The 12,862-nt window shown below is 38.4% G+C and overlaps 1 protein-coding gene across 1 annotated transcript; it reads left to right on the top strand.

The window, feature by feature from the left end:
- The first annotated feature begins 8,776 nt into the window (after window positions 1–8,776).
- Window positions 8,777–12,312, top strand: LOC136221658 (serine carboxypeptidase 1-like). The gene is made up of 8 exons (XM_066009065.1): window positions 8,777–9,188; window positions 9,607–9,714; window positions 9,798–10,072; window positions 10,160–10,405; window positions 10,631–10,737; window positions 10,819–10,905; window positions 11,599–11,704; window positions 11,908–12,312. The coding sequence occupies exons 1-8, from the start codon at window positions 8,777–8,779 to the stop codon at window positions 12,055–12,057; spliced, it is 1,491 nt and encodes a 496-aa protein (XP_065865137.1). The 3' UTR covers window positions 12,058–12,312.
- Window positions 12,313–12,862: the final 550 nt, after the last annotated feature.

Below are 12,862 nucleotides of genomic sequence, written 5' to 3'. Positions count from 1 at the left end.
TGTGTTATCTCGATCTCGTACTGATTTCAATTAACAAATCAAATGTATTGCTGTGCGATTCTTGTACTACCGATTTCAAGTAAAGATCAAATGAATTGCTGGCAATTCTTCTATGAAAAATGAAAATCCTCCAACTAATTTCCATTTTTCTAATACGATCAGGATTTGAACAGAAAAAACCTCATTCGAAACTGTTATGGACCATGGAAATAGAGAGAAATCCATGGGATACCATGTAGATTAAGAGTCTACATGAATATATTAAACTCAAGATCCTTACAGAGAGAGATATATATACAAGGTTCTCTCTAAATTGCTCAACAAATAATATTATTAAAAGTATTCTATATTACTGTATTATTAGAATTATCTAATTAAGCAAAGACAGATACCCTATTAGCAGCCATCTAGCGGTCCCAGCAGCCTAAGGCATGCTTACATTTATTACATTCACTTATTTTGTAACACTCCCCTCGGGGATTTTAAGCATGCCAGCTATAGATACAGATACCATAATCTTAAAAACAATACACTCAAGATACTTTAGAATATAAAATATAATCCGGGAGACGCAACCCGAAAGAACAAATCGGACAAGCAAAAGGTAGACGACGAGATGACAGTGGAACAACAATCCTCGTTGGAAATGGAGAAGCATAACCCAGTTGAAACATCACTGACAAGAGGCTGCCAGCAACGTCAACAGAAAAAAGAAATTCACCGGAAGACTAACCGGACAGACAGGTCGGAATCAAAGAGGCGACAGCGGCGGAAGAAGAAATGAGACTTAGAACCCTAGGTCCAAACAGTACGCTCACAAGGCAGACAGTAATGCTGAAAGAAACGGCACAAAAGTACAAACCCAAAAAAAAATTGCTCACAAAGCAGAAAACAAATTCTGGAATCTCAATCCAGAAACCCAAACCAAAAGCCGAAACAAGCCTCTAATACCATGTTATGGACCATCGAAATAGAGAGAAATCTATGGGATACCATGCCGATTAAGAGCCTACATGAATATATTAAACTCAAGATCATTATGTCAGGAGTTGATCCTGAATTAGCTAGTTTAGGGTTTAGGAAAGAATTGGGGAGAAGGAGAGAGTAGAAAGAAAGAAAGAGAAAGAAATAAGGAATTCTTGTATTTTTCTGGATAACCATTACAATTCTGGGCAGGTCCTCATATAGCAGATAGTACTGCAGATAGTAATGCTGAGGTGTCCTGGTAGTACAATACAGCTGTGGTAACAGCTAGAATTCCTAACAGACTCACTAATGGCCAAACTTGGCTAACAAGCATATCAGGGCACAGGTGCCAACCAAAAATAGATAACAACTATAATAAGGAAATAAATAACTGACATAACCAACCTAACTGAATTAACTAACTTGACAATTAATTCTTTTTCCTTCGCCTGTATGTGACAATACCCCCTCCATGAGAACATTCTTGTCCCCAAGAATGATAGAAATCTGGAAACTGGGTCTCGATCATGGACCTATCTTCCCAAGTGGCATCAATGGAAGGCATTCCTGCCCACTGGATAAGAAGCTGTGGAACAGAGTCTGAACCAATGATAGCATTGCGAGTGTTGATCACCTTGAATGGATGGATGATGAATTCACCGGCCTTGGTGGGAGGTAAGGTGGTCAATACTGGGGAAGTGGCATTAGGCTTCTTCTTGAGAAGAGACACATGGAAGACATTGTGAATTCTGCAAGTCGGAGGCAAGTGAAGCTTATAGGCTACTTTTCCCACACGTTCTAGGATCTGGAAGGGACCATAGAAGCGAGCTGAAAACTTGGTTGAACTGCGTCGAGCTAGAGTCTGTTGCCTGTAGGTTGAAGTTTCAGAAACACCCAGTCTCCCACACCAAACTCTCTATCAGTCCTGTGTTTGTCTGCTTGCTGTTTCATGCGGTTCTGAGCAGAAGCCAGACATTCTTTAAGATAAGTGGTCATGTGAGCACGATTCTGGAGTGCCTCTTCCACTGCTGCTACACTGGTAGTGATGTGGGGAAGTATAGGAAGTTGGAGGGCTACCCCATAGAGTGCCTCAAATGGACTCATTTTGATTGCAGTATGGTAGGATGAGTTATACCAAAAATCAGCAAGGCTCAGCCATTGTAACCATCGTTTAGGTGTGAGAAAACACATGCTCCTTAGGTAAGTTTCCAGGCACTGATTGAGCCTCTCTGACTGGCCATCAGATTGAGGATGATAGGCACTGCTGTAGTGTAGCTCTGTGCCTAGCAACTTCATGAAATCCTTCCAAAAATGCCCTGTAAAAATTCTATCCCTGTCTGACACAATAGTTCTTGGCATGCCATGAAGCTTAAATATGTTGTCAACAAAAGCTTGGGCCACTGTGGAAGCAGTGAAAGGATGTGCCAAAGGAATGAAATGACCTGACTTGGAGAAGCGATCAATGACCACCAGAATGGTGTCATACCCTGAAGACTTAGGCAATTTCTCAATAAAATCGAGTGCTATGTCCTTCCAGGCTCCATCTGGAATGGGAAGGGGTTGCAGGAGGCCTGGATATGCTGCATTATCTGACTTGCATCTTTCACAGGTATCACAAGTTGCTACATGGCTAGTGACATCTTGGGACATTTTTGGCCAATAGAACCCATGTTGAAGTTTTGTTAGGGTCCCCTTAATGCCTGAATGGCCTCCCCATGGTGAATTGTGACAAGAGTCCATGAGCTTCTGCCTAAGAGTAGTAGCGGAGCCAATATAAATCCTATTTTTGAACTTCAACAGGCCCTGAGAGAGAGTGTACCTGCTCTCACTAGTGGGATGGATGTGCAATTGTTGAAGGAGTGACAGGGCGTGTTCATCTCCAACATAAGAGGAGTGGATTTCCTCCATCCATGTAGGAACAGCCATAGAAATTGCTAGCATGTGGTCTGAAGTTGGGTGAATTTCTTCAAACTGTCTTGAGAGGGCATCTGCCACCCTGTTTGTGCTTCCCTTCTTGTATTGAATAGAGTAGTCTAGCCCTAAGAGCTTGGAGATGCCCTTGTGTTGCAAGGAAGTGTGCAGTCGTTGTTCAAGTAGATGCTTGATACTCTCCTGATCTGTTTTGATGACAAAAGGAGCATTCTCCAAGTAATGCCTCCATGTGGAACAAGCTTGCAAGACTGCAAGGAACTCCCTTTCATAGGCAGATAAGAGCTGGTTGCGAGGACTTAAAGCCTTAGAGAGAAAACACAAGGGTCTGCCTTGTTGCATTAGTACCGCCCCTATGCCAGTGCCACTAGCATCACATTCTATGGTGAATGGCAATGTAAAATCTGGTAAGGCCAATACTGGAGCCTGAGTCATAACTGTTTTGAGGTGCATGAAAGCCTCAGTAGCTTCAGGGGTCCATTGGAACCTGTCCTTTTTTAGTAATTCAGTGAGGGGCTTGCTAAGGATACCATACCTTTGAATAAATCTTCTGTAATATCCTGTTAACCCCAAGAAGCCTCTTAATCCCTTGAGAGATTTAGGAATTGGCCAATCTAACATGGCCTGTATCTTAGTAGGATCAGTTGCTACCCCTTCTCCAGAGATGATATGCCCTAAGTAAGAAATCTTAGGCACCCCAAAATCACATTTGGAAGCCTTCACAAACAGTTGATTGGTGGTGAGAAGTTGAAAGGTGAATTGGAGATGTTGTAGATGTAAGGCTTCAGAGACACTGTAAATCAGGATGTCATCAAAGAAGACTAAAATAAATTTGCGGAGGTAAGGTTGAAAGATGTGGTTCATGAGGGATTGAAAAGTTGCAGGGGCATTAGTGAGCCCAAAAGGCATAACAACAAATTCATAATGTCCCATATGAGTTTTGAAGGCAGTTTTAGGAATGTCCCTTTCTTTCATCCTAATTTGATGATATCCAGCCCTTAGGTCTAATTTGGAGAAGATTGTAGCCCCTTTAAGCTCATCCAACAACTCTTGGATCACTGGAATAGGAAACTTGTATTTGACAGTGATCTTGTTCAACTCCCTGTAGTCCACACAGAAGCGCCAACTCCCATCTTTCTTTTTTACCAATAAGACTGGTGATGCAAAGGGACTGTGGCTTGGCTGTATGACCCCACTTTCCAGCATTTCAGCCACTAGTTTCTCTATCTCATCTTTCTGGTGGTGAGAGTACCTGTATGGCCTAACATTGATTGGGTCAGACATGGCCTGGAGTGGTATGGCATGATCCTGTAGTCTTTTGGGAGGTAACTCTTGTGGTGTCTTGAAGAGACGAGAGTTGTTGTCTAACAAGGATTGAATAGGGGGTGAAACAATGGAATCAATCTTGGGAGTGGAATTTGGAAGTGGAAGGGGAGAAACTGATAGTAAGAACAACTTAGCTGAAACCCCCTTCCATCCCTTAGCAACTAGCTTGTTGATGGATTTGAGGGTCATCATTTTAAGCTTAACTTCCTCTGTCATTCCCTTGAGCTCTAATTGCTTGTCATCTTTCTGGACTAGTAGCCTGTTTTGATCAAAATCAAAAGTCACTGGAGTGTGCTTCCTCATCCAATCCACTCCTAGGATGAGGTCATAGTCTCCAAGTTCAAGAGCCCTGACTGTAAATGTGAACTTAGCATTGTGCATTGACCAGTTGCAGTCTTGGCACTTGGTTGAGACCACTAGTTGCCTCCCATCAGCCACTGATACAGCTACTGGCTTCACCTTGATTAAAGGCAGTTTGGCCTCCCTTGCTAGTTTGAGGTCCACAAAACTGTGGGTGCTCCCACTATCGATAAGGATCATGATGGCCTTCTTGTTGAGAGTCCCCTTTAGTTTTAATGTGTTGTCAGTAACTCCCCCATCCACTGCATGGATAGAAAGAGAAATGGGTCCACCTTCGTCATCACAATCCTCAATTTCAGGCTCTTCTCCCTCTACTGCTATAGTTTCTTCTTCTTCCTCATCAAAGGCCTCTAGATTAAGTTTGTTGAGTTTCTTTGTAGCACACTTATGTCCAGGTTGATATTTGTCCCCACAGGTCCAACATACCCCGGGTATCCTTTTGAGGGTGGTTGTGTTTGGTGGCTTAGGGTCATGAGTCTTGGTGTTGGTTTGAATGGTGTTTGTAGGTGTTTTATGGCTGTTGTAGGGAATTGATGACCAAGGTTTAGTGGTATTTGGGGATCTGTATGTTGGTTTAGGTTTAAATGCCTCCATAAGGTCTCTAAGATAAGTTTCTTGATATTTAGCTTGTCTGATGGCAGAATATAGGCTAGTGGGTTCCTTAGATCTAACAGCAGACCTAATTTCTGGTTTAAGACCAGTAATGAAGCCAGAAATATAAAAAGTTTCAGTTATAGTAGGATGAACCTTTTCCATTCGGAGCTTCAAAGTTTCAAACCGGTCCTGGTAATCCAAAACTGTGGTAGTTTGGTGAAGTTCTGCCATCTGCTGCCACACATCTTCAACAATGGTCTCCTTGAATCTTTTCTCTATTTCTTCAAGGAATTCTTCCCAAGATACATGGGGATTGGTGGGAACCCAGTTTCTGAACCACTTCTCAGCTTTTCCATGTAAATAGAGGCCTGCCAGCTCCACTCTCTTATCTGGTGATACTTCAAATAGTTGAAAATATTTATGGCACTTACTAATCCACAGATCCACATCTGTGCCATCAAACGAGGGTAAATCACACTTGGGGAGGAGTTTATTGAAAAAAGGTGCCTTGTTATTAGGTAAAGGCTCGCCATTTATTGATCCTTGTGGCCCACTGCCCAATATTCCACTTTCCTGCTGATTGCCATAGGCAGAAGTGTTCCTGTTAACATGGTAGGGCTGTGGAGTGATGACTTGGGAGGATGAAGTGCCCTGGTTTGGGGTTTGGATAGAATCAGGGTCGGCCTGGTTAGTTTTCACCAACTTAGCCAAGGCGGCTAAAGTTTGATGCATTTTATCCTCCAAGGACTGGTGGGAGTCCAAATGGTCCTTCCTGAGTTGATTCTGCTCCAGTCTAAGATTATTGATCTGGTTCTGCTGAGCAGTCTTCATCTCCAGGAGCTGAGCTTGCATTTGTTCCATCTTTTCTGCAAAGGCCTCAGTTCTACTATTGAACTGCTCAGAAAGTTGTTGCAGCTGCTGTTCAAGAGCCTCCATGGCTACCTTAGCTCGTTTGGCTGCTGCACGGGTTCGTCTCTTAACAGAGTTGCTGACCATAAACGGTGGCCGGAGGAACGGTTTCTCTGATACCAATGTCAGGAGTTGATCCTGAATTAGCTAGTTTAGGGTTTAGGAAAGAATTGGGGAGAAGGAGAGAGTAGAAAGAAAGAAAGAGAAAGAAATAAGGAATTCTTGTATTTTTCTGGATAACCATTACAATTCTGGGCAGGTCCTCATATAGCAGATAGTACTGCAGATAGTACTGCTGAGGTGTCCTGGTAGTACAATACAGCTGTGGTAACAGCTAGAAAGCATAGCAGGGCACAGGTGCCAACCAAAAATAGATAACAACTATAATAAGGAAATAAATAACTGACATAACCAACCTAACTGAATTAACTAAATTAACTAACTTGACAATTAATTCTTTTTCCTTCGCCTGTATGTGACACATTACATATACAAGGTTCTCCCTAAATTACTCCTAAAATTAAGCAAACATAGAGACCCTACTAGCAGCCATCTAGTTGTCAAAGAAACCTTGGGCATGGACAGGTATTCGATCCCCATGTAATTTTAGTTTATGTGGATTTTTAGATATTTACTTTTATTTATTTTTATAATTGGTAGATTGATATATTACTTATGAATTATTATTGATGTATTTATTTTACCAAGTATACTAATGCTTTATACATTATATTCTACCAATTAGAGTAGGTGTCAATTTCAATTAAATAGTAAACAGGATATAAATAAAATCCAAGATGTGAAAGAAAATAACAACTGCTCTTATTTTTATCCTTCTTTGCCATTCTTGTAATTACCTACTAATTAAAGTTGAGGCCAAATCAATCCTTTTTTACTTCCACACTAAAAAGAAAATCAAATCCATATACCAAACAGGACATTGGTGATCCAAAATTTATTTTAGCAAGTAATCAGCTTGTTGAGAAATAAAAACTAGTCTCATGACCCCCAAAAAAATTACATACTCTAATTAGAAAATCAAACAAACGTAACGTAAGCAGGAATGTGATAATTCTATACTAAAAAGGCAGTAATGCCACGCATCAAAGTTTTTTTTTTTTATCTGATGTGACCATTTGAACAAAATTTTATTTCAATATTTTCCACAATGTGACAAATCACGATCAGGAGTTAGTATTAATTTATTAGAGCTTAAAATTACCAACAGTCATTTTTTAGTATGGATTTTTTTGGTTTCCATAATTTTACTTTAAAAAATACTACTAATTAAGGCACTTCTTGAAAGGGACCTTAAGTCAACTTTCTTTTTCTTTTCTTTGTTTATAATAGACCAAATACATCAAGACCTCCTGAAATTGTCAAAAAAAAACCAATTGATCTCCTAAACTTTAAGAATATCCCGTTAGTCGTATGAACCTGCTTAAAATGACATCATTAACACTCTAGTGATATACATGGAGAGTCAGAGGCAATTTGGGAAAATTAAAGCGCGTATCACTTTAATCAAGTTCGGGAGGACAATAGGTCACCTTAAACAAGTTTAGGGGAGCCAATAGATCGTTTAAGCAAATTAAGGAGGTCAATAAGTCACTTTAAGTAAATCCAGAGAGTCAATAATTAAATTCAAGTAAGGCTTATAGGAAAAATAGACGTCTCCAAAATTCAGAAAACATATTATTTTAAACTAAGTACAGAAGAGTCCTAATGTATTAAACCTATGTATTTTTATTATTATTATTATTATTTTGTGTCAACCGGTCAACTTATTATTATCATGATCACCTCTTTTGTCTGTACATATTATCATAGAATGAAATATATAAAATATTTCAATGTCCTATAGGTCTATAGCTTTCCTATGTTCAAAAACACTGAATACAAAGAGAAAAAGGTGGAGAATTTTAAGGAAGTCGTTGATTGATTGAAGATAAAACAATCAATAAATTGAAAAGGCAAGTAATTAAAATTAGGACTGCCGGCTAATTTTAATTTATCTTTCCCAAATAGAGAATGTAAGAGACGAAGCTATCACTTTGGTTCTTCAAATAATACCCACCAAGAACCAAAGACAAAACAACCACATCAAATATGGTCTTCACTTTGGATAAAATGCAATAAACATCATTAAAGCTTAGGAATTAATACACAAAATCATTAAACTTAATTTTCTTTCAATAAAATCAATGAATTTCACATTTTAATTCAATTAAGTCATCCCAACCAATTTGTATACAAAAACTCATTGGAATATTGACTGGATGACTACATACCAATTAAGCGACGTGCTAAACACTTCTGACTTTTATAGCCAATGTGATAGTTACGAGTATGCATGTGTTGCACACGCTTCAAGTCCAATGGGAATTCACGTGTGGGGATGTGTCGTATATGAATTGAGCTTTTAACTTTTAGTTCAAATGATTCTATGACAAGTTTAAAAAGTCATATCCTTTTCCTATGTGACACGTAGTTGGCATATACTTAAGTGTCATTTATGTCACACTAACATTATATAGAGTTTTTTATACAAATTGGCATGGAATGACTTTATTAAAATCAAATGTGAAGTTCAGTGATTTATTAAAAAAAATAAAGTTCAGTTACCTTTGTGAAATAGACCCCGAATTTCAGTGACTGTGAGTGTAATTTACCCTCATCAATTCAGCTATATATGGACCATTTGTTTACTTCAAACTCAACCAAGATAATGAAATCAACACTGTTTCTCTACGTGGTTTTTGCTTTTTCCTGCTTAGAATTGATTACCATTGTTGAAGCCAATCAAGTTGATAATCTTGATAGGCTACTTTTATCCAAGAGGTCCAAAAATGCTCCTGTTTCACATCCGTGGCCTGAACTCCATGCCACAGAAGAAGATCCTGCTGTGCACATTGAGTCTCAGGACGGTCTAATGCAGGCTAATAAGATTGTTTCTTTACCCGGCGAACCTAATGGTGTTGATTTTGATCACTATTCTGGGTATGTTAGTGTTGATTCTAAGGCTGGAAGGTCACTTTTCTACTATTTTGCTGAGTCTCCACAGAATTCCCCAACAAAGCCATTGGTTCTGTGGCTCAATGGAGGTACTAATACTATTCATATTTTTCATATATTTTCTACATATTTCACCATGCTTTAGCCATTTCTATTCATAGTCCTAAATGGAATAATCATTTCCGCCTAAAATTTAAGCACAGCCCTTATGGACTTGCTGCTTTTATTTTTATTTCTTCCCAAGCCCAGGCCAAGGCTGTTTTGGCCTGGGGAGGGGTGAAGAGAATTTAAGCCCGCCACTGCTGTCACATAATCTCTTATATTTTTCTAGTTTGTTAAAGTACTGAAACATCCTAGCATCCTCAAACTTGAACTTTAGGCTAACTACTACGTTATTATTTGTTTAATTTCCAGTCATTTAGAAAGAAAAAAATGCGGACGCATAGAGTCATAAACAAGGCGTAACAGCTACTAATATTAACATCAACAGTATTTTTGGATTCATAGGACCTGGATGTTCCTCTTTTGGGTATGGAGCAATGGAAGAATTAGGGCCCCTCAGAGTAAATGGTGATGGAAAAACACTCTTCAGAAATAAGTATGCTTGGAACAATGGTAAATATATTTTACCAATAATCTATGTATATACTTTCTGCAGAGTTTTGGGAACATACTTACAATTTCATATATAATTGCAGTTGCAAATGTGATCTTCCTGGAATCTCCTGCTGGGGTAGGCTTTTCGTACTCAAACACGACGTCTGACTATGACCGAGCAGGTGACAAGAATACTGCTCACGATGCTTATGTTTTTCTTGTCAACTGGCTTGAGAGGTTTCCACAATACAAGTCCAGGGATTTTTTCATAACTGGAGAGAGCTATGCTGGTCATTATGTACCTCAACTTGCATACACAATTCTGAAGAACAAGAAGACAACAAATGCTTCTATCATTAATCTGAAGGGAATTGCAGTATGTTCAATAAAAAATGATCATATCTTCTCTCTGACTTCAAATTTTAAGAATTCACTGCTGAAAGATGAAAATATTTTTTTCCAGATAGGAAATGCATGGATTGATACTTTTACCTCTGAGAAGGGACAATATGATTACTTATGGACCCATGCTTTAATATCAGATGAAACAATTGAAGCAATCCATAAGTATTGCTCCTTTGGGGGAAACGATACTGAAGAATGCTTTAAGCACACAAGCAAAGCCAGAATTGAAAAGGATCCTATTGACATTTACAACATTTATGCTCCAATTTGCCATGACACTACACTTAATGGATCAATTGATTCTGTAAGTCTACCCCCATTTAACAAATGCCCTGCAGTATTTTATTTTTCTTAGCTTTTTTATCAAGAAACGCATATATGTTCTTAACAAGACTCAAAAACCTGAACTAAGTTGGATAGACAAACACCCTGCTGTATAAATATTCTTATATTGCCCAGAAATAAGACTTGATAGGATTTGATAAAAATTCAGAAGAATGCCTAAAAGCGATCAAATTCTGCTTGCCAGAGCTTGTACTTTGATCCATGCTCGGACAACTACGTGAAATCATATCTAAACATTGCAGAGGTCCAAACTGCTTTTCATGCAATTCCCACAGAATGGAGCCACTGCAGGTAAATTATTGTCATAGATTCAAATTAATACACAATGCTTGTGGAAACTAAACAAAATGTTGTTATGTTGTAAATGTGCAGTGAGTTTAACTGGACTGATAGGCCAATCACCATTCTACCCATAATCAAGAATCTCATTGAAAATGACATCAGTGTTTGGATTTACAGGTGAGCTCAAACACATGAAAAAGAATCATAATTACTATGAAAAAAAACTAGGTCTACCACTAAGTTGTATCCCAAGGATAATATTCATACCCCTAAACAAACATCTATTATGTTATTTATTATCAGGATTTAAAAATAAGTTTTTGCATTGAAGAAGAAAAAAAAAATTTGTGTAATGCCTTCAACAAAGAAAAAAATGGTAAAAGGATATTTCTAACTCTTGTACTCTTCCAAATTTGAACATTCAGACCCTGAACTTCAATCCTGAACTTTGATACTCATTAAGTTTTAGCTCTTCATATATCAGATCATAAAGGCTAACGGAGGCATCCATAAAGATTTGGTGCCTGTTTGGTTCTCGTTTTATAGCTCCTTTTTGTTATTTTACTCCATACAGTGTTTGGTTAGGAATGAGAAACACCTACTTGTAGCTATTTTGGAAGGAAGATCGGCTAATATATACTAGCTACCAGCAAGATAACAACAAGGGCAACAGTAAACAATACAAACAACAACTGAACCAAACAAGTCCTTAATCAAAATAGAAGCACAAGTGTTGAATGTTATCCATTGAAGTTCAGACTGAATGCACAAGTCTAAAAATTTGCTTTTGCAGAATAAATAAATAAAGAGTTTGCATTAGTTCATGAAATACTTTGAGCATTTTGTAATAAACTGAGATTACCATTGCAGTGGAGACACAGATGGAAGAGTGCCAGTTACATCTTCGAGGTACTCCATTAACAGTATGAAGCTTCAAATCAAGACCCCATGGCAGCCCTGGTACACCAACGAAGAGGTAATTTCAGGCCTGAAAATCTGATAATAAAAATAGAAAAAAAAAAAAAAGAACTCATCTATCAACAATTTTATCTCCTAGATGAGCAAATTATAGAAATCTTGGAGATTCCAGAGACGCACAACTCATAACTTTTCACATTACCAATTCATACGGTTTTGTAATTGCAATCGGAAATTATATGAGATCTCTGGATTTGGCAGGTGGGAGGATATGTGGTGGCTTACGACGGAGTGACATTTGTAACCGTGAGAGGAGCAGGACATCTGGTTCCGAGCTATCAACCGGAGCGAGCACTCGTAATGATCTCATCGTTCCTCAAAGGAATTCTGCCTCCTACTACCTCACCGTGAAAGGAATGATATCGTTTCGATATATAATCTGTCCTCTGCAATGTGTTATCTTCGATCAAATGAATTGCTGTCCGATTCTTCTATTAAAAGTGAAATTCCTCCAACTAATTTCCATTTTTCTAATGCGATCAGGATATGAACTGCAATAACCTCACTCATTACAAACATTGCACTTTGATAACAATGGAAGTTTAAAAAAAAAAAAAAAAAAAAAATTAAGGCCTATGGTTTGTTGTTGCGGAAGTGGCTCCACTTATAAAAATAGACTTTGGAAAAGTGTATAGGTCCCAATTCATGTCATTCATATTAATTCAGGCCATCCATATTAATCCCTAAGGTAAATTGATACTTAGCATCTCCAACAGACTCTGCTTTGATGGGGTTAGAGGAGGTTCATTAAAGGAAGGTTATTTTTCTCACCCTGCTTGGGAAGGAGTTTGAATGGAGGTTATTTTTCTAACCTTGTATAACCTTGCTTGGTTAGGAGTTTAAGTTTAAATGAAGGTTAAATGAGGGTTAGATGGAGGTTCAAAAACCTTGAAATAACCTCAATTTCAGTCCCACCAAATTGGTGGGATCCGGAGGTTCTATAAATAATCCCCCCTCCCTTCCCTTCCCCTTCCCTCCCCTTCCCTCCCCTCCCTTTAATGAACCTTGTGAAACCTTCCTCCAAGCAGACCATTAGTTACTCTAAAAATAATATAAAAAATTGACTCTTAGTGATTTAAGAGTGACTAAGATATATCATCTCCAACAATGCTCCTTATATATTCGCTCCTTATTTATTATTTTATTATTAAGATTA

Source organism: Euphorbia lathyris, chromosome 3 (genome assembly GCF_963576675.1).
Source record: "Euphorbia lathyris chromosome 3, ddEupLath1.1, whole genome shotgun sequence".
Lineage (NCBI taxonomy): Eukaryota > Viridiplantae > Streptophyta > Magnoliopsida > Malpighiales > Euphorbiaceae > Euphorbia > Euphorbia lathyris.
This window is presented reverse-complemented; position numbering and strand designations above follow the sequence as displayed.

Excerpts from the sequence above, each read along its gene's own strand:
- LOC136221658 (XM_066009065.1), top strand. The coding sequence starts at position 8,777 with ATGGACCATTTGTTTACTTCAAACTCAACCAAGATAATGAAATCAACA. Across the intron at positions 10,406-10,630 it reads TTAATGGATCAATTGATTCT|AGCTTGTACTTTGATCCATG; the intron begins GTAAGTCTACCC and ends TCTGCTTGCCAG. Across the intron at positions 11,705-11,907 it reads CCTGGTACACCAACGAAGAG|GTGGGAGGATATGTGGTGGC; the intron begins GTAATTTCAGGC and ends TGGATTTGGCAG.